General features: G+C 46.5%; 1 protein-coding gene across 3 annotated transcripts in view; it reads right to left on the bottom strand.

Moving 5' to 3' along the window:
• RYR2 (ryanodine receptor 2) overlaps positions 1–22,595 on the bottom strand; it is a 751,000-nt gene extending 728,405 nt beyond the window's left edge. For all 3 annotated transcript variants that reach the window (XM_059170336.1, XM_059170337.1, XM_059170338.1), the window contains exon 1: positions 22,155–22,595. In XM_059170336.1, coding sequence (XP_059026319.1) covers positions 22,155–22,202 — 48 coding nt within the window. In that variant the 5' untranslated portion in view covers positions 22,203–22,595. The remainder of the gene's footprint in view (positions 1–22,154) is intronic.
• Positions 22,596–22,875: the final 280 nt, after the last annotated feature.

Raw genomic sequence — 22,875 nt, 5'->3', positions numbered from 1 at the left:
AAAACCTTAAAGGTCCACTGTATACATTGTTTGCATGCTGTTTGCTAATAGACTATCATGCTGAACTCTGAAAAAAAAAAAAAAAAGAAAGAAACCAACATTAACGAAGTCCTGTTGGTGGGCACAATGACTGGTGCAACCACTTAGAAAAGTGTTTAGAGGGGCACCTGGGTGGCTCAGTGGGTTAAAGCCTCTGCCTTCGGCTCAGGTCATGATCCCAGGGTCCTGGGATTGAGCCCCGCATCGGGTTCTCTGCTCGGCAGGGAGCCTGCTTCCTCCTCTCCCTCTGCCTGTTTCTCTGCCTACTTGTGATCTCTGTCTGTCAAATAAAGAAATAAAATCTTAAAAAAAAAAAAAAAAGAAAAAAAGAAAAGTGTTTAGAGGCTGAGCCTAAGGACTCCCCAGTCAGTAATTCCACGGACAGTTGAACATCCAAGAGAAATGTACACAAAACCCATATTTCATTTCAGGTGATCAGTCAACATGTAACATCTGAGAACATCAGCATTATTCATAATACCAGATCTATTCATAACTGTAAAAACTGGAAACAACCCAATGTCTATCAACCAAATGACTCATCAAACTGTGACCTAAAACAATGATAATAATAACCTACCACTCGATACAGCAAGATGAACACATCTCACAGACGTAACAGTAAGTAAAAGAACCAAACACACAATAGCATATATTATACTATTGCATTTTACATAAAATGCAAAAACAGGCAGATCTATTCTGCTAGAGATTGGAATGGTGGTTACCTCTGGAGAAGCAAGGAACCCCTGGAGGGGGTAAGAGGGAGGTTTCTAAGTGCACACAACATTCTACATGTTGAGCTGAGTGGTAGTTACAGGGTATGTTCATGCTACAAAAATTCGTCAAGCTCTACCGTTAAGATTCATGGTCAGTGATACTGTAATAGCAATGTAATGGGACACAGGCAGTTGTGTTTGAGGTAAACAGAGCATCATGTGTAAACTTGGCAAATCTCCAAGTTGTATACCTAAAACCAATGTAACATTGTGTGTCAACTACACTGAAAAAAAATTTTAAAAACAAATTAAAAATGCACTAAACCAACTTTAAAAAAATGATTTACATGCTTTACTATAAGTATGTTCTTTTTTTTTTAGGATTTTATTTTTTTACTTATTTGTATAAGAGAGAGAAGAAGTGGGGGAGAAGCAGGGAACCCCACGTGGGACTTGATCGTAGGACCCTGGGATCATGACCTGAGTCGAAGGCAAACCCTCAACCAACTGAGCCACCCAGGTTCCCCTATAAGTATGTTCTAATTACACTTCGATTTTAAAAGATTTTTTTTTTATTTACTTAAGAAAAATTCAACAGGAAAAAAGCCTCTGAAAGGCAAATAAATTAGTCTTAGGAATAGTCATTTATAGGCAAGAACTATGTTTTCTACATGTCATTATGTCCATGGAGTCAAGTAGAAGGTCTTGCATATAACAGGTATTTAGAATATAATAATATTTAGAATATAATAATAATAATAATAGTAATATATACATTTACATGTAATTTCTATTTTTTTTTAAAGATTTTATTTATTTTATTTGACAGACAGAGATTACAAGTAGGCAGAGAGTCAGGCAGAGAGAGAGAGAGAGAGAGAGAGGAGGAAGCAGGCTCCCTGCTGAGCAGAGAGCCCGATGTGGGACTCGATCCCAGGACCCTGAGATCATGACCTGAGCTGAAGGCAGCGGCTTAACCCACTGAGCCACCCAGGCGCCCTGTAATTTCTATTTCTATGGATACAAATATGAAGGCTTCCAGCCAGCTTTTGATCATCCTCATTAATTTCTCTTTGGACAAAATAGAAAAACGTGGACTGTTTGAATGTAATGTTGAACTGATCTGACCTAGACTTAAAAGGAAATCTTGGGTTGGCCACTGGATTCTAGCCTCACCCCTTTCCTATTTAGGAGACTCATTAGTGGCTCCACGGAAATGTAATTTTAAAATACAAAGGAAGAAGGAAGCTCTAGGATAAGCCCACAGCACCCCACAAATACCCGGCAAGTGAGAGGGAGTGACTATGTTGTTGCTGACTGCAGAAACACACATACGTAGATAATCATGGTCCCCCCCCATTTAGTATATTCTTTTTTTTTTTTTAAGATTTTATTTATTTATTTGACAGAGAAAGATCGCAAGTAGGCAGAGAGGCAGGCAGAGAGAGAGGGCGAAGCAGGCTCCCTGCTGAGCAGAGAGCCCAATGTGGGCCTCGATCTCCGGACCCTGGGATCATGACCTGAGCCCAAGGCAGAGGCTTAACCCACTGAGCCACCCAGAAGCCCCATTCGGTGTATTCTTAAGATCACTATTCAGTGAGAACAGCAGACTAAAAAATGGCCAATCCAATGTTTATGGCATTCATAATTAACTGGAGCCACCACAAAGCCAATCATGTAGTTAAATATGAATGCCCCAAAACATACTAATTCAGTGCCTAAATATAAACAAAGCCCTATTTCTCCTATCAGTTACAGTAGTTTTTCTTCCCTCTCCCTCACTCATGTGAAAAACTGTTATGCTCTCAGTAGTTCCGTTTATGGCATCAAAGAATCTTATCAAAAACACGTCAGCGATAATTTTCCCCTGCCCATAAAAATAGGCTGAATTTATCTAACCTTAAAAATAGACTCCATTTATCCACAGTATTGGCCCTATCTTAGAAGCTGAACTATTAAATTATGTTGACTCCTGATGGCCTGAACAAGCAAAAGAGGGGGCCATTACTCATTTTCTCTCTTAGGCAAAGATGTGCAAGTCCTTCTCCATGATTTATTTACCAGACTCCGCTTGGGTCAGGTTTTACTTTGCCATTATTCACAGCAGAGGGCAACAGCAGCATCGTTGTTAAGGCTAAGATTTTAAAGCCCATTTCCACACCCTGAGTCATTGGGTTATCTACAGACATGCCCCCCCCACCTGAGCTCTGGGCCACACGCTGCCCATCTGTAGAGTCAGTGGAGAAAGGGTCTCTCTGGTCCATCCCTACTGTGTGACTGCATGACACCGGTGTGATGTATGGGGTCACGGCTACCTCCCTCCACTGACATTCAGGTCCCTGCTTGAGGCCCTTCCGGAGCAATATTTTTGTTTGATACAACTGGGGCCATGTTTCATGCTCAGCCAGTTGTGTGAAATACTCAAAATTTTGTTCTGTAGAGAATGTCCTTGGCAGGACCGAAATGAGAAAATGTTCTACTAACAGCAGCTAGGGTGGTTTCTTATCACATTATAATGAAAGCGTCAGGTAGCTATCTCCCACCTTCTAATTCGTGTTTGAGTGTTACCATCCTCCTACTCATCCCCCTTCTCTAGATCAGCATCTGTAAGCACTGCAACCAGGTGAAAAGATGGTAGAGTCCCAGGGATGGGCTGGAAGAAGCTTCTAGATCATCTGGTCCAAGCCCTGTTTTTCTCCCTGTGGCATGCCCAAACCCTCTTTTACATTTGCACAAGAGTGATTTCATTTTCTAAGAAAGGAGTGAGAACTGGATATGTGTCGTTGGGTAAGTCCAAGTCTGAGGCTCGACACACAGAAAGGTAGAGTCTCTGACCTTTGATCTGTGAGGACCTCTGCTTATGTAGGTAATGCTGGCATCCCCAGGTACGTCCCTGCAAGACCCAAAGGGCAGATGATACATCTGAACACTTCTAGTACCTTACTGATTGAAGAAAGTTCTTAAACTGTTACAAAGCAGGGGTGCCCAGGTGGCTCTGGCGGTTAAGCATCTAACTCTTTTTTTTTTTTTTTTTTTAAGATTTTATTTATTTATTTGACAGAGAGAAATTACAAGTACACAGAGAGGCAGGCAGAGAGAGAGAGAAGGAAGCAGGCTCCCTGCTGAGCAGAGAGCCCGACGCGGGACTTGATCCCAGGACCCTGAGATCATGACCTGAGCGGAAGGCAGCGGCTTAACCCACTGAGCCACCCAGGCGCCCCAAGCATCTGACTCTTGATTACGGCTCAGGTCACAATCTGAGGGTCCTGAGATCGAGCCCTGCGTCAGGCTCCACGCTCAGTGTAGAGTCAGCTTGAGATTCTTTCCTCCCTCCTCTATTCCACCCCCTGCTCCCTTTCCCTCTCCCTCCAATAAATAAAATGTGTTATAGACTATATAAATTTGTTTGACATCTGGCAAACACATATACATATATACCTGTATATTACACGTACATGACAAACCTATATACATTAGACAAGGAAAGACATATTGTATCTAATTTAATAGGGGCAAAAGGTAACATACTTTTATCTTAATGTTGTTTTGCTGCATGGTGAGCAGCATGTGGTTGGGCTAGGTTTGGCAGATCCTATAATCATCATCATCCCAAAAGCAGTTTCTTTTGAAGAAAGTGTTGCAGGCAGTGATTGAGGACAGTAAAGAGATTAAGATACATTCTTTCGTACAGACATTGTACGAAACCTAAAAGCTTTTACGTTTTTATCACTGGTGTGAAATATAAGACAAACTGGGGTGGGCGTACTTAGATGCTATATGCATTTACTACTTTGAATTTAAAAAAAAAATACAATTTTGCAAGCTATACATTCTAACTGCAGTATCGTGCCAATAACATAAAAACGTAATTTTTGTGGAAATTAAAATATCTCAGAAAATGTAAATTGCTTAATTTTCTGAAAAATCACTGGTTTGTTTAGACAGCTAAGCTATTTATCCTAGTAGGAGAGCCAAGGGCAGTTTTTATCAACATGACCACTTGGTTTCCTAAGATATTTCGATGTGTTCCCGGGATCAGAACTGTCAGAGAATTGTTTGAATATATTCTTACGCTTTCCTTGGGCTAAAAATTATTTGTGAATACCTCGACAAACCCTGTCATCTTTCTGAGCGAGTAGCTAAGGGAAAAAGAAATTTTAAAAACCCCACCAATATAAACTCCCACACGTTCTCAGGAGAGACACGCTCACTTCAAGCCTAGCTAGATTATTCAATCACCAACACCAGGCAACATCCAAACAAAACACACCCAGGGTAGAACCAATGAAGCTCTAACTTTAACTGCTCCCCAAAAGGTCCCCAGCAGAAAATGAAATTATGCAAAGCTGACCTGAAGCCAAATGAAAATAAGTGTGTGCTCTCAAATTAGGGAAAGCGCCAATTATAGCTCAACAAACGGGCGGGTCGGTGTCTCTGTGAGCCCAGCCACGGAAGCGGGTGGAGGGCTGTCTCTGTCTCTCTCCTGTCCTATACCCTCACCCTTGCTCCTTCCATAACTTAGATGATGGTCTCTCTCATGTGAAAAAAAAAAGGTAATCAATACACTGTCAAGCTCGCTTCCCCCTCAAGCTAACACCACCCCTCCTTCCCTCCCTCCTCCTTATCAGTGTCTGGGATGATAAGGTCATTTCTGTCATCTACCTCTGTCTACCTCGGCTTCCGGCCACCCTGACCTCTCTCCTGCAGCCAGCCATCTGCCTTCACCTTCCTCTTTGAGACCACATCAAAGGCACTTTTGGTCACCTCCCTCTCTGCCTTTGCTCCAAAGTGCTACGTGCTCAAGTTCATGGCTTCACTATCACACTAATGGTGTGATGCCTATCTCCTGATGCCCACCCTCTCCAAAAGGCCGAATGCACATTTCCAATAATGCACCCCTAGTAGCTTCCTCGGAACTGCCATAACAAAGAACCACAACTGGGTGTTTCAGAATTTGTCGTCTCCCTGCTCCAGACGCCCAATGTCTGAGATCAAAGGGTCAGCAGGGTTGGGTCCCTCGGAAGGCTGTGAGGTCTCTCTCCTGGTTCTGGTGGTCTCGGGCATTCCTTGGTTCACAGGTGCATGGCCCCAGTCCTGTCTTCACGTGGCGTTCTCCCTGTGTATCTTCACATCATCTTCGCTCTGCATGACTCGGACTCCAAACGTCCCTTGTGGAAAGACACCAGTCATCTTGGATTAGGACAAACCTTGATGACCTCATTTTAACTTGATCACCTCCTTAAAGACCCTATCTCCAAATAAGGTCACATCTGAAGGAATTGAGGGTTAGGACTCCAATGTATTGTTTTGGAGAGGACACAAGCCAGTCTATAACATACCTCAAATTCAGTATGTCCAAAACTAACCCCACTGCCCTCCACGGAAACCTTCTCTTGGGCCACATTTCTTGGAGTCTCCTAAACTCATTTTTGTCTTATTCTTCTCCTTATCAATTACCCATCCTTCTTCCACAGCGTCTCCTAAACTTCCCCCCTCATCTTCATTCTCACAACCACCACGCAAATTGAGGCCAAATTATCTTGCACCAACTGCATGGCGACTGTCCCCTAACAGGCTCCCGACCTGCAGTCTCTGTCTGATCTCTCTCTCTACCAATTCATCTTATAAATTGCTGCCACATTAATCTTCCTAACAGACAGCTCTGACCCAGTTCCCTCCCCAGAGAGCAGGAAAAAAGAAAAAGAAAACAGACTAATAACTTCAAAAGCCCTTCTTACCTTATGAATTCAGAATAAATCCCTGCCCCTGCTAGTCTCAAGGCTCCCCATCCTCTCAGAACTACCACAGCTCATGCCCTCACCGGCCCCTTTCCCAGGGGTCTTTCCCATGGCCCAGGGGTCTCCTGGCTGGGGTCTCAGCTGGGGTCGTTCCAAGAAAAGAGACGCTCACAGAGAATTCTTCACTGCAAGGTGTTGAATGAAGGGAGTGAGGAGTGGGTAGGAGGGTAGCGAGGTGGAGGGTGACGGGGTCCAACTGAGAGGGAACAGCAACAACGGGGAGCTCTTATCAGCCCTGTGTCTTGGGCAGCAAGGGGAGTAAACTCTTCCCAGGGCTCAGGGAGAAGAGGTGCATCCTGGAGGACAGAGCAGGGTGCACATGAGGGGGAAATGCATCAGGGATGGGAAAACAGAGAACACAAACACCATCCCGCCTCCACTCACGTTCCCTTTCTCCTGGGATCCTGTCTGCCCACCCTCCCCCATTCATTAAAACCTGCCGTTCTTCGAAATGCAGGTTGGTGACATTGAAGATTTCTTTTAAAAAGGTAAAAACACAACTTAAACAAATATAAAATGAACTTAAATATAAAATAAAATATAAAACATAAAACACAAAATATTTTTAAAAATGTAGAAGGTCTGAGATTTTCCTGAATTTTTAAGAAATAAAAGAACTGATATAATGTTACAGCAGGTTCAAAGGAGCACCCAGAGGCACGTGGGTGGCTCAGTCAGTTGATTTTGGCTCAGGTCATAATCTCAGGGTCAGGAGATGAAGACCTGCTTCAGGTTCCCTGCTGAGCTGGGATCCTGCTTGGGATTCTCTCCCTCTCCCCCGCCACTTTGTGTGCTCTGGCATTTGCTCTCAAAGAAAAACAAAAGTTCAAAAGAGAATCCAAAAAATCTGCACATGTGAAAGTCCACCAGGAAACCTGAGCGAATTTGTTTGCCGAGTGCAAAACGGCTGAGCGTCGGCAAGAGCATCCCACCAGACACCTGTGCGTTTCTGTGAACAAGAACCCCAGAATCATCGCTACATTGTTTCCCACAACCTACAGAATTGCAAAATAGCTCAAAGACAAATGAAAGGCAGCAATAACCCAAATGAGTGAGGTGGGCGGGACACCCACAGCTGTCTTCTTACTGGCCATGTTCGCAGGCTTCCACAACTTTTCCTGACCATTGCAAGGAAGGAAAGAAGGAAGGAAGGAAAGAATGGAAGGAGGGAAAGAGGGAAGGATAAAAAAGGGTTTTGGCACCAGAAGGACATTGGGTTTACCATCAACATCACATAGTTCCTCGCTGTCCTTGAGCAAGTCACATCACGTCTCTGCGAAACGGCTTCCCGATCTGCCCAAAAGCAATCAACAGCCCTAGGGACTAAATGAACTGCTGCAGGAAGCAAGCGAATGGTGGCCATCCTGTCTGAGCGGAATGAATGGTCGCCAGAACACTGGACGAACTCTTTTCCCTTCACTGTAACATCCTGGAGTTAGACCTGACGTTCCTTTGGAGTCCAAAAATTCTAGAACTCTAAATGTTGCCTCCTCCAGGAAGCCTTGGACAACCATCATTACCAGACACGGATCCCTCCCTCCTCAAAATCCTCTCCCATAGTAGTTATCTGTAGTAGGACATTTGCTTTTTCCTTACTCCCTATCCCGCCCACCAGAGACAGAATAAACTCCATCAAGGAAGACAGACTCAGACAGATTGGAGTCCCAGCACCCAGCGTGGTTAGTAGTCAATGGATATTTCAAAATGAACTAAAAGAAAAGACTCATCAAAACCACAATGAGCTATCACCTCACACATGTCCGAATGGCTATTATCAAAAAGACAAAAAAATAGCAGGTGTTCAGGAGAAAGGGAGATCTTGGGCCCTGTTGATAAGAATGAAAATTAGTGCAGCCACTTTAGAAAACAGTATGGAGGTTCCTCAAGAAATTAAAAATAGAACCACCACGAGATCCAGCAAAATTGCTTCTAGGTATTCAACTGAATGGAACAAAAACACTAACTGAAGAAGATATCTGCACCCCACGCTCACTTCAGCATTATTTACAACAGTGAAGATACGGATGGAACCTAAGTGTCCATCAATGGATGAATGGAGAAAGACAATGTGTTGTATAAAATGGAATATTATTCAGCCACAGGAATAGAATGAAATCTTGTCATTTGTGACAATATAGATGCACCTCGAAGGCATTACACCAAGGGAAATAAATCAGACAAAAACAAATACTCTAAGATCTCACTCATATGTGGAATCAAAAAATGAAAGAAAAACCAAAAAACCAAACTCACAGATAGATACAGGGAACAGATGGCTGGTGACCAGCAGTGGGGTAGGGGAGGGTGGTTGAAATGGGTGAAGAGCATCAAAAGAGGAACAAACTTCCAGTAAGAAAATGAGTCAGTCCTGGGAATGTAATGTACAGAACGGTAATGACAGATAAGAATACTGTATTGTCGGGTGCCTGGGTGGCTCAGTGGGTTGGGCCGCTGCCTTCGGCTCAGGTCAAGATCTCAGGGTCCTGGGATCAAGTCCCGCATTGGGCTCTCTGTTCAGCAAGGAGCCCGCTTCCTTCTCTCTCTGCCTACCTCTCTGCCTACTTGTGATCTCTCTCTCTCTGTCAAATAAATAAATAAATAAAATCTTTAAAAAAAAAGAATACTGTATTGTCTATTTGAAAGCTGCTAAGGCAGTATATCTTAAAATTTCTCATCTTGAGAAAAAACTATTCTGTAGCTCTGCATGGTGACGGATGTTAACGGGATCTGTTACCTGTTATGGAGATCATTTCACAATGTGTACAAATACCGAATCATCGTGCTATACGCCCAAAATTCACATAATGATATATGTCAACTTGATCTCAAATAAATAAAATACACAAACACACATACATACATACATACATACATAGCAGTCCTGTGGGAGAAGAAAAGACAAGACGGCACGGGAGACAGAAAGGATAAAACCACAATCCTCTTGGGGCACCTGGGTGGCTTAGTGGGTTAAGCCTCTGCCTTCGGCTCAGGTCATGATCTCAGGGTCCTGGGATCAAGCCCCACATCGGGCTCTCTGCTCAGCAGGGAGCCTGCTTCCCCCCTCTCTCTCTGCCTGCCTCTTTACCTACTTGTGATCTCGCCCTCTCTCTGTCAAATAAATAAATTAAAAAAAAAAAAAAACCCACAATCCACTCTTCTTCTTTACCAATTTCTGTATTGTCTTTTGCATAAATAGGACTTAAGTTAGGCCAGCTCTGCAGGCTTTCCTGAGGGACACTGGTCTCCGCATCAGGAGCAGTGAGACCTTTCAACTCAACAGTGACACCTCTTCTCCAAGAGTTGATGGCCCCCTTTACTGTCACAAAGAGGACAGCAGCCGAACGGGATGCTCTCAGCTGCCTTGACAGCTGCCCATCAGAAAGTATTCATCTCAGCTGTTCATTTGTCTGTGACTCAAGAGGAAATGCTCTCCTGATGTTTCTACTGAACCTACAAGTCAGAACTTGTAAGATGATCAAAATGCCCAACCACCAGCACTGTCCCCGAAGACAAATCGTGGCAGATGTGTCCAGGACCAGAGGAGATGGAAGGGATATTCTAAAAGAGGATAAAGAAGAAAGAAAAATGGCATCAGGGATTAAAGCCAGTAAGCGTGTGTGTGCATATGTGTACATGCATATGTCTGCGTGTGAGTGTGTGCCTGAGAGTGTGTATGTGTGTGTGTGCACGCTAAATTTTTCATGTGTGTCAATCATCTTTCAGCATGCTGCTATTCTCTGAAAGAAAGAAATCATGTTCTGCCCTATAGGCTCATAACTATACATGTCCCTGAAGTACGATTCTTTAAAATACTGTCTTCCCTTTCAAAAAGGCACTCTGAGGGGCACCTGGGGGGCTCAGTGGGTGAAGTGTCTACCTTTGGCTCAGGTTGTGATCCCAGGGTCCTGGGATCGAGCCCCAAACTGGGCTCCCAGTTCAGCGGTGAGTCTGCTTCTCCCTCTGCCTCTCACTTTTCCTCCTTCTCTCTCTCTCAAATAAGTGAAATCCTTAAAAATAAATAACCCCAAAGGGCATTTGGATGTATACTTTTACCTCTTAACCTATGCCCCCCACCAAATTTCCACTGTTCCAAAAATAAAATGAATCAAAATTTTTTCAGAAACTCTCAGGAGTGGAATTTGGGGGCATTTTCAGAGATCTATGTGCCATTTTATTGAAGACACACTTCCCATCCGAAGTGTTGTTCTGCATTGTGGATGCGGTCTTTTGTGCTGTTTTCACATCTTATGTAAAATCTAAATCTATTTTTACGGCCACATTGCCCACCTCGTGGAGGTGGAGTCTTTGAGCCCCCCATAAGGGACGTGTTTCTCGTCTCTTCACCTGTCACCCCCTCTGACTTTACACAGAGCACAGGCTTCCGGGACCACGAGCGGACTGCTCCCGAGCTGATGTGAACAACGCCCCGCTCTTCTGACACCTCAGCGGTTGGCGATCGTCTTCTACCTCCCAAGCGTCTCCCACGTACCTGGTATTATGCTGTGAACAAACTGAGCTCCCAACGTGTGCATCTTGAATTAGGAAAACCTAGTCAACCTGGCACACAATTGCTCTATTCTGTATTTATTATCAAAATGCTGGCTCACTGAATCCGTTCCATTCAATTACACAAACATTTAATGAGAGCCTGTCATGTGGTACATATCCTGCAAGGCGCTGGTAGTTTAAGAAATTCACACTCGGTATTTTAAAGTACAACCCCACAGAGAAAAGCATGGCATCGAGTTTCCCTCCTGTGTGAAAATATATTCATCTACAGCAGAAAGGGGCCCCAGAGAGTGTCTGCTGGGTTCCAGAGCCACCTGCCTGGGCCTGAAACCCTAGCGCCTAGGCCTGGACCTGCCAACAGGGGGCAGGTGACTGAACTTCTTCGTCCCTGCCTCCGAGGGATTTTTGTTAGGATTTCATGAGAAAATACATGGAAGATGCTTAAGAGCAGACATTCTGGACGTGGCATATACATGAAGCTGCTGAAAATTAACAAGACAGTAAACAACAAGTGCTGGCGAGGATGTGGAGAAAGGGGAACCCTCTTCCACTGCTGGTGGGAATGCAAGTTGGTGCAGTCCCTTTGGAAAACAATGTGGAGATTCCTTAAGAAATTAAATATAGAGCTTCCCTATGACCCTGCAATTGCACTACTGGGTATTTACTCCAAAGATAAATATGTAGTGAACAGAAGGGCCATCTGTACCCCACTGTTCATAGCAGCAATGGCCACAACAGCCAAACTATGAAAGGAGCCCAGATGCCTTTCAACAGATGAATGGATAAGAAGACGTGGTCCATAGATACAATGGAATATTACTCAGCCATCAGAAAGGATGAATACCTATGATTTGCATTGACATGAATGGAACTGAAGGAGATGATGATGAGTGAAATAAGTTAATCAGAGAAAGACAATTATCATATGGTGTCATTTAAATGTGGAATATAATGAATAGCGCAGAGGATCCTAGGGACAAGAAGGGAAAACTGAATGGGAAGAAATCAGAGAGGGAGACAAACCACGAGAGACTCTTGACTCCAGGAAACAAACTGAGGGTAACAGAGGGGAAGGGGATAGGGGAACGGGGTAACTGGGTGATGGGTATTAAGGAGGGCACAGTGGTGATGAGCACTGGGGGTTATATGAACTAATGAATCACTACATCAAAAAGTAACATAGTACTATCTGCTGGTTAACTGAACATAGTAGTAATAATAATAATAACAATAATAATAAAAGAAGAAGAAGAAAAAGAACCTGCCAGAAGTAAAGTCACCAACAGTGGATAGCTATCTAAAACAGCTCTGACCTCCCAACCACACCAGAGAGAGGGTAACCCTCCAGGGACTGCCGCCATACTTCAGATGACTTCTGTCAGCCTCTAGAACTATTTGGATGACCTTAAGAAGTCTCCCAGACTATCTCCGAAAGACGCGTGGGATGGTGCGAGTGTGTCTCTGGTCCTGCCACCATCAGAATGGCATCTCTCACAGCCCGTGCCCCCACGGGCCCTGTTGCTTACTCCCTTCAAAAAACAAAAACAAGACCTTCAAAGGACTAGAAGCAGCACCAGAAACCGACTTCTCATTGCCACCCATGAACTAATCTACTAGAATTTCACTTTAAGGTCAAAATTTAGTAAAAAAGAAATATGGAATACTATCTTTCTCTCAGGAGAGTGAATGTGTTTTGTGTGTGTACGTGAGAGACCACAATTTCTTAAGGAAAATTTCTTTGAATGTGAAAGAAATAGAAACTCCAGTGAAATCTCACAGACGTGAAATCATAATTCCATTTAGTGCAATAACCAGAAACCTGCTGTGGAAAAATAAGTGAGGAGAACTATTAATGGTTATGAAGTCAGTGTGACAGTTAGTACTGACTTTAATAATGTCCCAATGCACTCAACTCTCAAGGATTTGAATTTTCCTATAATTTTTTTGTTTTCTTATCTTTTCTTTTGTCCTCTAAAACAGTATCTTTTACTTTGTATCTTTTTTTTTAAGATTTTATTAATTTATTTGACAGAGAGAGAGAGATCACAAATAGGCAGAGAGGCAGGCAGACAGAGAGGAGGAAGCACGCTCCCTGCTGAGCAGAGAGCAAAATGCAGGGCTCGATCCCAGGACCCTGAGATCATGACCTGAACCAAAGGCAGATGCTTAACCCTCTGAGCCACCCAGGCACCCTTGTATCTTTGGTTATGTATTAAAATATGAATGAAATCCATAGGTTCATGTGAACATCAGGAGTCAAATTCTAAACTCAGAGGGAAATACAATATTTTAAAGTTTCATCAGAAGTGGAACAACTATGCAAAAAGATTTTTAAATCGAAAACTTCTGTAAGGAAAAAATCATAGTGCTCACTGTAGCAGACAAAATAAATTAACCACAGTGAGTTGTCGCCCCGGCCGTCCTGATGGGGGTGTATGAGCCTGTGTCCCTTACTCACTGATCTCACACGAATTCCCCACGCACACACTAAGTAGTGTGTGTCCGTGCAAATAAGAGTGTGCTCACAGCACCTGCAGGAAATGCCTGCCTCAGCCCTCCTCAGACCCAGCAAGGCCCCATCGCCCTGCGGGTTCCTACAGCACATTCTCCTGTTCTGGTCACTTGGCCCCACTTCTGGGTAGCTCCCCAGCTAGATTTAAGGTTTTTTTCTGGTAAACTGACAAATACTCATCATCATTTGGTCACTGCGCAGCCACCTAGAGGAGGTCTCACCCCAGGCAGCCAGTGGCTCCCACTCTCTCAGTCACTCACTCTGGTGGGAGCCCTGCTTGGTTAGTGAGCGTGGAGGCAACGACAGGCAGGTGCCTCAGACACTCCAAGTTAGTGGCAGGGAAAACTTGCCAATTTCTGTTTCATGGCAAAAAACATCAGTACAGAACTTTTACTGGGCCATAGGAACCAGGAAGTACACCTCCCATCTGGGCTTTGAGGCCAACTGTCATGTTTTAGGAAACCCCAGAAATATGGGTCCCTTGTTCACTGACCCAAGTAATAGGAAGCCAGAGAAGCCCTTTGAAGCTGAGACAGTGGAGAAGACAAGCAAAGAAGTTCATGAGAAGTTCAGTGACTGACCAACCCTGTGATCTACCAGGATGAAAATTTCCAGGGATCCCTAAATCACTGAAAGTATGCATTTCCAGCACAAGGGCAGGTTCTTTTTTTATTATTATAGTCATCCTTCTAAATGATTTGAGTTTGGCTGACCCCAGGAACTCAACAGGGAATGTGAAACAACCTCAGAGGGCCCCTCAAAGCCAAGTCCCCACTTGATTTCCACAGAAGAATTTTCATAGGACAACTCCAACCCCAAAGTCACAAAACCCCTCATGTTCCAATGTTCTTGCCGTGATTAACAGAGATGAAAATAAGTGGATAAAGCCATTCCATAGGACACCCCCACGGTGTCCTGGAAGTCACCTCATCATCTAGAAGCTTCTCACTTATACAAATTCTGACAGGGACCCAGGGTTTCTCTTGGGCAGTTCCCATCACTCAGACCTACTTAAGTCTTCATTTATTCTTTCTCTCCTTAGGTCACCTGTCTCCATAACTTCCTTCTCTCAAATGCTCCTCACACGCCTGGTGCCAGCATGCCCTCCCCTGCTGGCCCAGGAGCCTCTGCAGCCCTCCCACAGCCAACCAAGCCAACCATCATGCCTGTCTCACCACCCACCTCCTCTCTCCTCCTCTCAAAACTTAACCGCCTCCCTCCTACTCTTCTGCCTCTGGGAGGTATCTTACTAACACTCTCCCACCTGCACTGGTTGCCTACTTCCCTCAACAGAGATCCCTTCTTTCTGCACTTGAACCCATTCACATGGTTTTCACATTTAATTGGGGGACAAGAGAGGGAGGAACTTTCCTCTTGTCCTGGTCTTCCATCACCATACGATTCCTCTTAAACCTGGCCTTGTAGGTAACACTGTGCTAAGCATCATGGGAAACGAATGCCCCCCCCCCATCCCTCACCAACACAGTTGCAACCCTCCCACAGAGCATCAGGGGACCCAAACTTGGGCCACAAGTGATAAAATGTGTGGAACTGAGATGCTCAAGAGTTGGTTCGAAAAAGGTATGGTCAGAACTGGTTGGAGCAATCCAAAAGCTCCAGCAGGATGGGGAACCCAAGTAAGGTGTCAAAAATGAGATCATTGAGGGTCATGAGCCAAGGAGAGCGGTTACACTGGATGTGACAGGAATCTGGAATTGGGCAGGGGTGGCGTGAACACGAAGTTTTAGGAGGATTCAGATAGAAAAAGAGTTCAGGGTGGGTGACTAGTAGTGGTGGGACAGAGGCCCATGAAGGTCAGAACAAGTATTGGGGTATGAAAGAAATCTAAATCTGAGCGAGGTGCCAAGGAAAACACCACAGGAGATGATGCCAGATGAGATATGAGGGGAGGAAAAAAGAGTTCAATTATTGCATGGAGTGCCTACTGTGAGCCAGGCACTGAAATAGATTCCACAAGAATCCTACCGTGTGATCTTCAAAAATCCCTCTGAGGTGCCTTACACCTTACACCTTCATGGTGTAAGAAAAAATTTTAAATTTTTCTCAAGTATGTAAGCTAGGTGTTGGTGGAGAAAAGCCTCAGACCCAGGTCTTCTGCAATTAGGATCAACCTGCTGTTTCTGAGCTAGAGCTTAAAACGGCAGTGCCACTGGCCAACACAGGGCCACCGGGAAGAAGAGCCACTCAGGGAACCGAATACACCTGGGCTCAGGACCGTGTGTCCGGAGGTCGAAGGGCAGTCAAAACAGAGAGCTAGAGGGGCACCCGGGTGGCTCAGTGGGTTAAAGCCTCTGCCTTCAGCTCAGGTCATGATCTCAGAGTCCTGGGATCAAGCCCCACATCCTCTCTGCTCAGCAGGGAGCCTGCTTCCTCCTCTCTCCCTCTTTCTGTCTCTGCCTACTGGTAATCTCTGTCTGTCAAATAAAAAAATAAAATCTTAATAAAGAAAGAAAAAAAAAAAAAACAGAGAGCTAGAAATAAGGGGCAGAGAACTCTCAGATCAGCAGTGGGCTTCACCTACAGGGAGGAATGACCTTGAGAAAGTTCCTAGAAGTTCTCTGGCTCTCGGAGTTGGATGAGGTCATTGTTAAGTCCTTTCAAACTCTCATTCCTAGGATCCCAGACTCCGTGGCACAGATAAGCTCATGAAGGCAGAAGAGACAGAACAAGAAACGGGAGAGAATCTTTGGAGAAAAATCACAGACTTGGAGTTCAAGAGGCTAAAAGAGCCCCCAAAAGCATGAACTGAAATGTAGAAAAATGACTCCGAATGTGCCATGTGTCCCAAGGCAGAGGAGCTTTCAAAGGGAGGGCGAAGTTAGCAGAGTGTGAGGGGTTCAGAAGGCACAGGGGTGGAGGGGAACATTTGTATCTGGCATGGAGGAGGGGACTGGAAACATCCAGCAGAGTGGCTGAGATGGGTGAAAGAAGCTACATAGCAATTACCAGCAGGGGAAGAGACAGGCGGTGGGTGGAGACCACACTGGGACGCGCTGAGCAGCTAAATGAGGCATGGGGGTCAAACCAGACACTGTGAGGTGGGAGAAATGACCGGGGGAAAAAAAAAAAAAGAAAGAAAGAAAGAAAAAAGAAATGACAGTGCTTCCACATCCACCGGAAGAAACAGGAGTGAGGGAGGCAAGGAAAGGATGGAAAATGTGTGCTTGAGTCCCGGTCCCAGACCAGGGGGCAAGCACTGGGCTCTCGGACACGTGATGACTCCAACTTTAGAGAGAAGGAAAGAGCTTCCTCTTCTGTGGCCGGAAGGACGGGAGCAGATGTGGACAGTGAACCCTGCCTGGGAAGGGGAAGAGAAGAATCAAATGGGACAGTGGGTTTAAATCTACTCTGTAAAGAAGAACGGTGCTCTGGGAAGGACCTTTCCGACCTTTCTGCAGAGATGCTCACCCCTTCTGTGTTACTCCACACCACTGTCATGGACTGAATGTCTGCAACCCCCTAAAAGTCACACACTGAAATGCCAAGTCCCAGAGGAAGCTAGTAGGATGTGGGGCCTGGAGGAGGTCAGGAGGCTGGGACCCTTATGAATGGAATTCGTACCCCTAGAACAAGAAACACAGGAGAGATGATTCTTCTCCCTCGGCCATATGAGGATATGACAAGATGACCATTGGCAAACCAGGAAAAGGTCACACACTGCACCTGCCAGCACCTTGATCTTGGATTCCCCGACCTCAGAACCATGACAAACATAAATGTTTGCTGCTAAAGCCACCAAGTCTATGATATTGTGACAGCTGTGTGACCAAGACCGCCCCCAATCTGGAGGCTGACACTGAGCCCGAGCATCTCCAGCTCTCGGTGCTATAGCTTCCTTAGCTGCAAAATGTTGGGTGGGGAGGTGCAGAGGTAGACCAGGGGACGTTTTCTAAAGGTCTCCTCCTACACTAATATCCTAGAATTTTTACATGTGTTTTTTCTTCCTGATTGTTCCATGCCAGCCGCTAAACCTTTTCTTAGCGACTATCATTGCAAACAAGTCTCCTTATTTTGGACGCTTCCTTAACACCAACTATCACACCATGCATACAGAAGGTGTTCAACAGATGTTTCTCTGAGTTAAAAAAATGTCCAGAGGGGTGCCTGGGTGGCTCAGCGGGTTAAAGCCTCTGCCTTCGGCCCAGGTCATGATCCCAGGACTCTGGTATCAAGCCCCGCATCGGGCTCTCTGCTCAGTGCAGAGCCTGCTTCTCTCTCTCTCTCTCTCTCTCTCCCTGCCTCTCTGCTACTTGTGTTCTCTGTAAAATAAATAAATAAAATCTTTAAAAAAAAAAATGTCCAGAATGTCACAGTTTTGGGAGACAAATGCATGCTTCGGTGTCTCTCCCTCTCCCCAAGGGCTCTATCTGCAGGAGCACAGTCCCCAGAAGTAGCAATCTTTTCTCAGTGAATTCAGCCTTGATAAAAACACTTATCTGAAGCCCAAGCACAAATAAGACTGAATGCCAAATAAATTAGTGGCCTAATTGTTTCAGAGTCTGTCCTTCCTGCAAATGTGTACACACCAATATTTGAGGGGGAAAAAAAAAAAAGTCCGATTATGTAAACCTGGATGTGCTTTCCAGCAGATCCTTAAATAAAAAAAAAGTCAATATCTATCTAAAGCTCCTCATGCCTTCATTATCAAAGGAGCAAAAGGTGCAAATTCTCACGGCTCACTCAGAGTCTTCTCCTTTGTACTCTGTGACATTCCTACAGCTGACAAAAGCGATTAGGTATCCTGTTTGCTGCAAAGCTAAAACAGACTTGAACAGCACACTGATAAGTAGCCATTCGCTCCTGGAAAGGACATGAGCCTAAGATTTGAGTTTCAGTCTTAGTTCCGCACCAATGAGTCCCTGAGTTTGTACAATTAACCTTCCTGTACCTCCACAAATGGGACTAAACATTCCAGTCCAATCTCTGTTACACCATCAGGCACTGGCGTTTACACTTTATGATTCTTACTACTAATTGCTGAGTACTTTCTAAAATGCTTCTTATCATTATCAGCAAGATGGACAAACACTGTGAAGAAACTCACAGTGAAACGGTTCATTCTGCAAAGGAAGGCTGGAGGGCCAGAGTAATTTCTGCAGCCCCAATTCTGTTTTCAATCTCAGTCCAGGTCTAAGTACAAAAGTAGATGCCCCAGTGTACATCAAGGGTCACTCAACTGGTCTACGCAAATGAAAGGTGAAGTACTTGGAAAAATCAACCCTTGACCAAGGTCATTTCACATCATGGGTTTTCTTCAAGTCCAGGATTCCTTGTATAAAATTTTGTAAGATGGCTTGAAAAAGAGAGAGGAGCATCACTTCGAGACCCATGGTTTAATTACCAAATCACAGCTCATGGACACACAAGAAAGTTAATGAAAATTTTACAACAAAATAAACCACGCATTCCAAATCCCAGGCACATTGGGATGTGACAGTGGATAGGTCTGTTAGGGGTGAGGGCTCATTTTAGGGTAGGATTCTGCTCCAGCACACCCAGTGGACCCACATCCACATTCTCAATTTCCCTCAAAGATAAACGCATCAGGGAGGGCACTCTTCCAGCAGGTGGGGCAGCCGCTGACTGAATCAAAGCTGATGGTTCATCCACAGAAGCGCTTGAAAGGAATGTTAGCAAACTCACAATTGCATAATGGAAAGGAGATGGGAGAGGGGCTGGCAAGCTTAACGGGTGACAAAACTCCCCTTCACAGATGAAGAATTAACTCACAGCCGTGGCCATAACTCATGGACACAGTTCATTCCAGGTTTCACCTTTGGTATCCTTAACAGCAATCACAAACCTCTTCTAGAAAAAGAAGAAGGAAAAAAAGCTGTAGGCAGAAGGATGCCAAGGGTGCATCACTGAGCTACAGTGCTTGGAGAAAAAAAAAAAAAAAAAGAAAAGATAATACTTAAGGTGTTCTAATCAGATATAGGAAATGATCAGTCAGCTTCACCATTAAGGACTCCTAATGACTAACTGTTTCTTTAAAAAAAAAAAAAAAAAAAAAAAAAAAACCACAATAGCTTTGTCCTTCATTCCTAACTATTTTAGCCAATATATAAATTGTTAGTACTCCCTGGATCATTAACTTAAGAAAGAAAGAAAGAATGAACTCATAATGACACGAACGCAAGACAGCACCCTACAAAGAAATACCCAGGGAAAAAAAAAATTTAAAAAGAGAAGAATTTACTATAAGAACAACATTCTCTCCATTAGTAACTCCATTTACCATTTCTGAGCCATTCACCTACTCAGGTTAAGGGAATAAGATGGAAAGGAGCCACGGCAGAAGGCAAAGAGGAGCTGGTAAAAGGTTTGCATATTTCCCTGTGAAACTGTAAAACTTAGAGGAAAAGACATGTTTTCCTTTTAGATGTTAAGTACACACACACACACACACACACACACACACAAAATTCCCCCGCTCCACTGTGCCACCTCCTTCAAGGTCATTTATCATCAGCACAACCTACGGATGTTTTATTAAAAGAAAAATCCCAGCTTAGGACTGCCAGATCTCTACACAGGACCCACTTATCAGAGGTGTTGCTGGGGCTGACAGGCAGCCGTTGAGTGGCGCAGAGTTAACATTACTTTATATGCGCAGAACCCCATCAACGAGCACATTACCCGGGTCTCTATTAAGCATTCTGATAACCACCTCCAACCAGCTTGGCTTAACATTTAAGCCTGCAGGAAGCCCTTGAGTGCAAGAAGCCTTCCAAAATTTTCTAGCTGATTTTAACCCTATAGAGTTTGAAGAAAAAAAAAAAAAAACTGAATTTAAAAATGACCCAGCAACTAAATATTTTGTCCACCTGAACAAAAGATCTCGTGGTTTGGAGAAATGTATTTTCATATGCCTCTTATTTTTTTCAAACCTTACAGACAGTTTTTCACTTAAAAAAAAAAATAATTATAACCTGTATGACTAGTAGGCTTAAAACACTCCCCATGAGCAAGGTTTTAGCATACAGGCTCCAGCTCATCAGAGCTGGATTTGGGGCCAGTAGCACTTCTAAAGCATACGTAATGGTGCATAACATACAGCCATTCCTTCAGATCATTCTCCATCTCATGCAGACCCTGGATTTTGTCCTTTCCAAAGGCTTTCTGCCCCCACCCCAAATAGTAAGCGAAAATGAATGCCTTAAAACTATTAGAAGAGCAAAAGGAAAAATAGAAAACCGGTCACTTAAAACGTTCTCAGACAAATTCACCCTTTTCACTTGTTCAGCTCCCAAATACATCACCTGCACTATTTTCACCCCTCAAAGTTACTGTCTGGTTAATATTTCAAGATTTCAGCGTCTCTATGATTTGCCTAACTCTGGAGGTAATTGGGAAGTGATCTCTTTTGCTCTGTTGAGGAAAGAAGTAACGGCAGAAGCTGCAGTCCTCGGGCGGGGGGTGGGGGAATCCTGGAAGGGACGATCTTCCCGAGACAAGTGCAGGAAAAGCATGGAAGGGGTGCTGCAAACGCTAACGAGGTTATTCTTAACGCGAAGTTAACGGCATTTTCTTTGGCCAAGAGGCTCTCCAGTCCCAGCTTTGAGGTGAGCAATGCCTCGGCCTGGGAAGTATCTGCAGCGTTAGAACAAATCAGCGAGAGGAAGGAGCAGTGCCAAGAGGTACTTAAGGAGAAAAAATTGTATTAGTGTGGAGCCAGCCTTTCCCTGCTGCCACCCAGTGTGGAAATTCCGGGCAGCCACTCTGCCCTTACACACACGCACACACGCACACATACACGCACACACACTTTGCTGCACTAGGCATTCAGTAAGCCAGCATTTGGAGAACGACACGTTCACAATGTCCCCGCCACCCCCGCGCGCGCGCGCGAACACACACACACACACACACACACATACATACATACAAGCGCGCGCGCGCACTCTCTCGTCTTCCATCCCTTCCACGTTCTGCAAGCCGGCGCCGGGGAACCGCGGTGACCATGGGGGAGACTCCTCTCCCCTCCGCAGCACCCGGACTTGGGGGAGCTCTGGAGGCCGCGTCCCGCACCCCCTCCGGGAACAGTCGGCCGCGGCGCGCTCTACGCCAAGTAGGCGAGTCCCCAGGTTGCGCGACAGCGCGCGGGTCCAGCCCGCAAGCCAGAGAAACCGCGCCGCGGCGGAATTCCCGGCGACAGTCCGCGCGACCCCGCCGGCCCCGAGCCCCGCGCGGGCCGCCCGGTCCGCACCCTCCCCCGCGGCGCTCCGGAAGGCGCCGGCCCCGCCACACGTCAGGCCGGACGGCCCCCTCCTCCCGGACTCCCGCGGCTCCCAGGCGCCGCTCCTCAGCGCCCCGGGACCCAGGCTGCGCGCCTCCCGCCCGCTCGCAGCGCTCCAGCCGCTCTCCGGCCCCGGCTTCCCCTACGCGCGCACCTACACGCACCCTTCCCTCCCGTCGCCCCCACACGGCTCCTCCGGAGCCCGGGGGGCACCCCGCCCCGCCCGCGCGCCCCCACTGCCGCCGTCGCTCTGCCCGGCCCCGGCCGGTGCATGGCGCCCCCGTCCCCGGGGGAAACACAGGACGCGCGCCGCTTACAGTTCGCAGGAACTGGATCTCGTCCTCGCCCTCGCCCCCATCGGCCATGGCTCCGCGCCTCCTCGCCGGCGCTGCCTCCTGAGCCCCGCGGAGCCCGGCGGCGCTAGCGGCGGCCCCTCGCGCTGCCTCCTGCCGCTGCTGCCGCCGCTGTGCTGCCGCTACTGCCGCTGTGCTGCCGCTACTGCCGCGGCGCTGCCCGGAGCCGGGGGCGGAGGGGGCCGCGGCGGCCGGGTGCGAGCGCCGGGCGGTCCCCGCCTGCAGAGCGGGGGAGGAGGCGCGGGCGGGGGCGGCCGAGGCGGGAGCCTCCCTGCGCCGCACTGTGCGGGAGGAGGGCGACCCCGCAGCCCAGCCGCGCCGGCCCCGCGCTCCCTGCCTGCCGCCGCCGACTACTCGGCCCCGACTCCGGCGAGCGAGTGCGCCGAGCCCGCGGAGCCCGGGCTGGTGCCGCGGTGGGGGCGGGGAGTGGGGGCGGCGGGCGGGGAGGAGCTCGCCGGCTCCCCTCTGCTGCAGGTAATCCGCAGCCCGCTGCTTGGGCCCGCCAAACCCGAGGCCCAGCGCCGCTTACTGGCTGCGCTGGGTATCGGGGCTCTAGAGCGCAGACGAGCGCACAGCCTTCCACCTGGCGGGGGCCTGAGCCCCCGGGGCTCTCGCACCAGCCCCTCTGACCTTAGGCGAAACCCAGGGCTCAGCGTTCCTTCCTCCCCAAGGGGCTTCGGCGCTA

This window comes from Mustela lutreola, chromosome 4 (genome assembly GCF_030435805.1).
Source record: "Mustela lutreola isolate mMusLut2 chromosome 4, mMusLut2.pri, whole genome shotgun sequence".
Classification (NCBI taxonomy): Eukaryota; Metazoa; Chordata; class Mammalia; order Carnivora; family Mustelidae; genus Mustela; species Mustela lutreola.
Note: the sequence above shows the minus strand (reverse complement) of the source record. Positions and strands in the feature narration are given on the sequence as shown.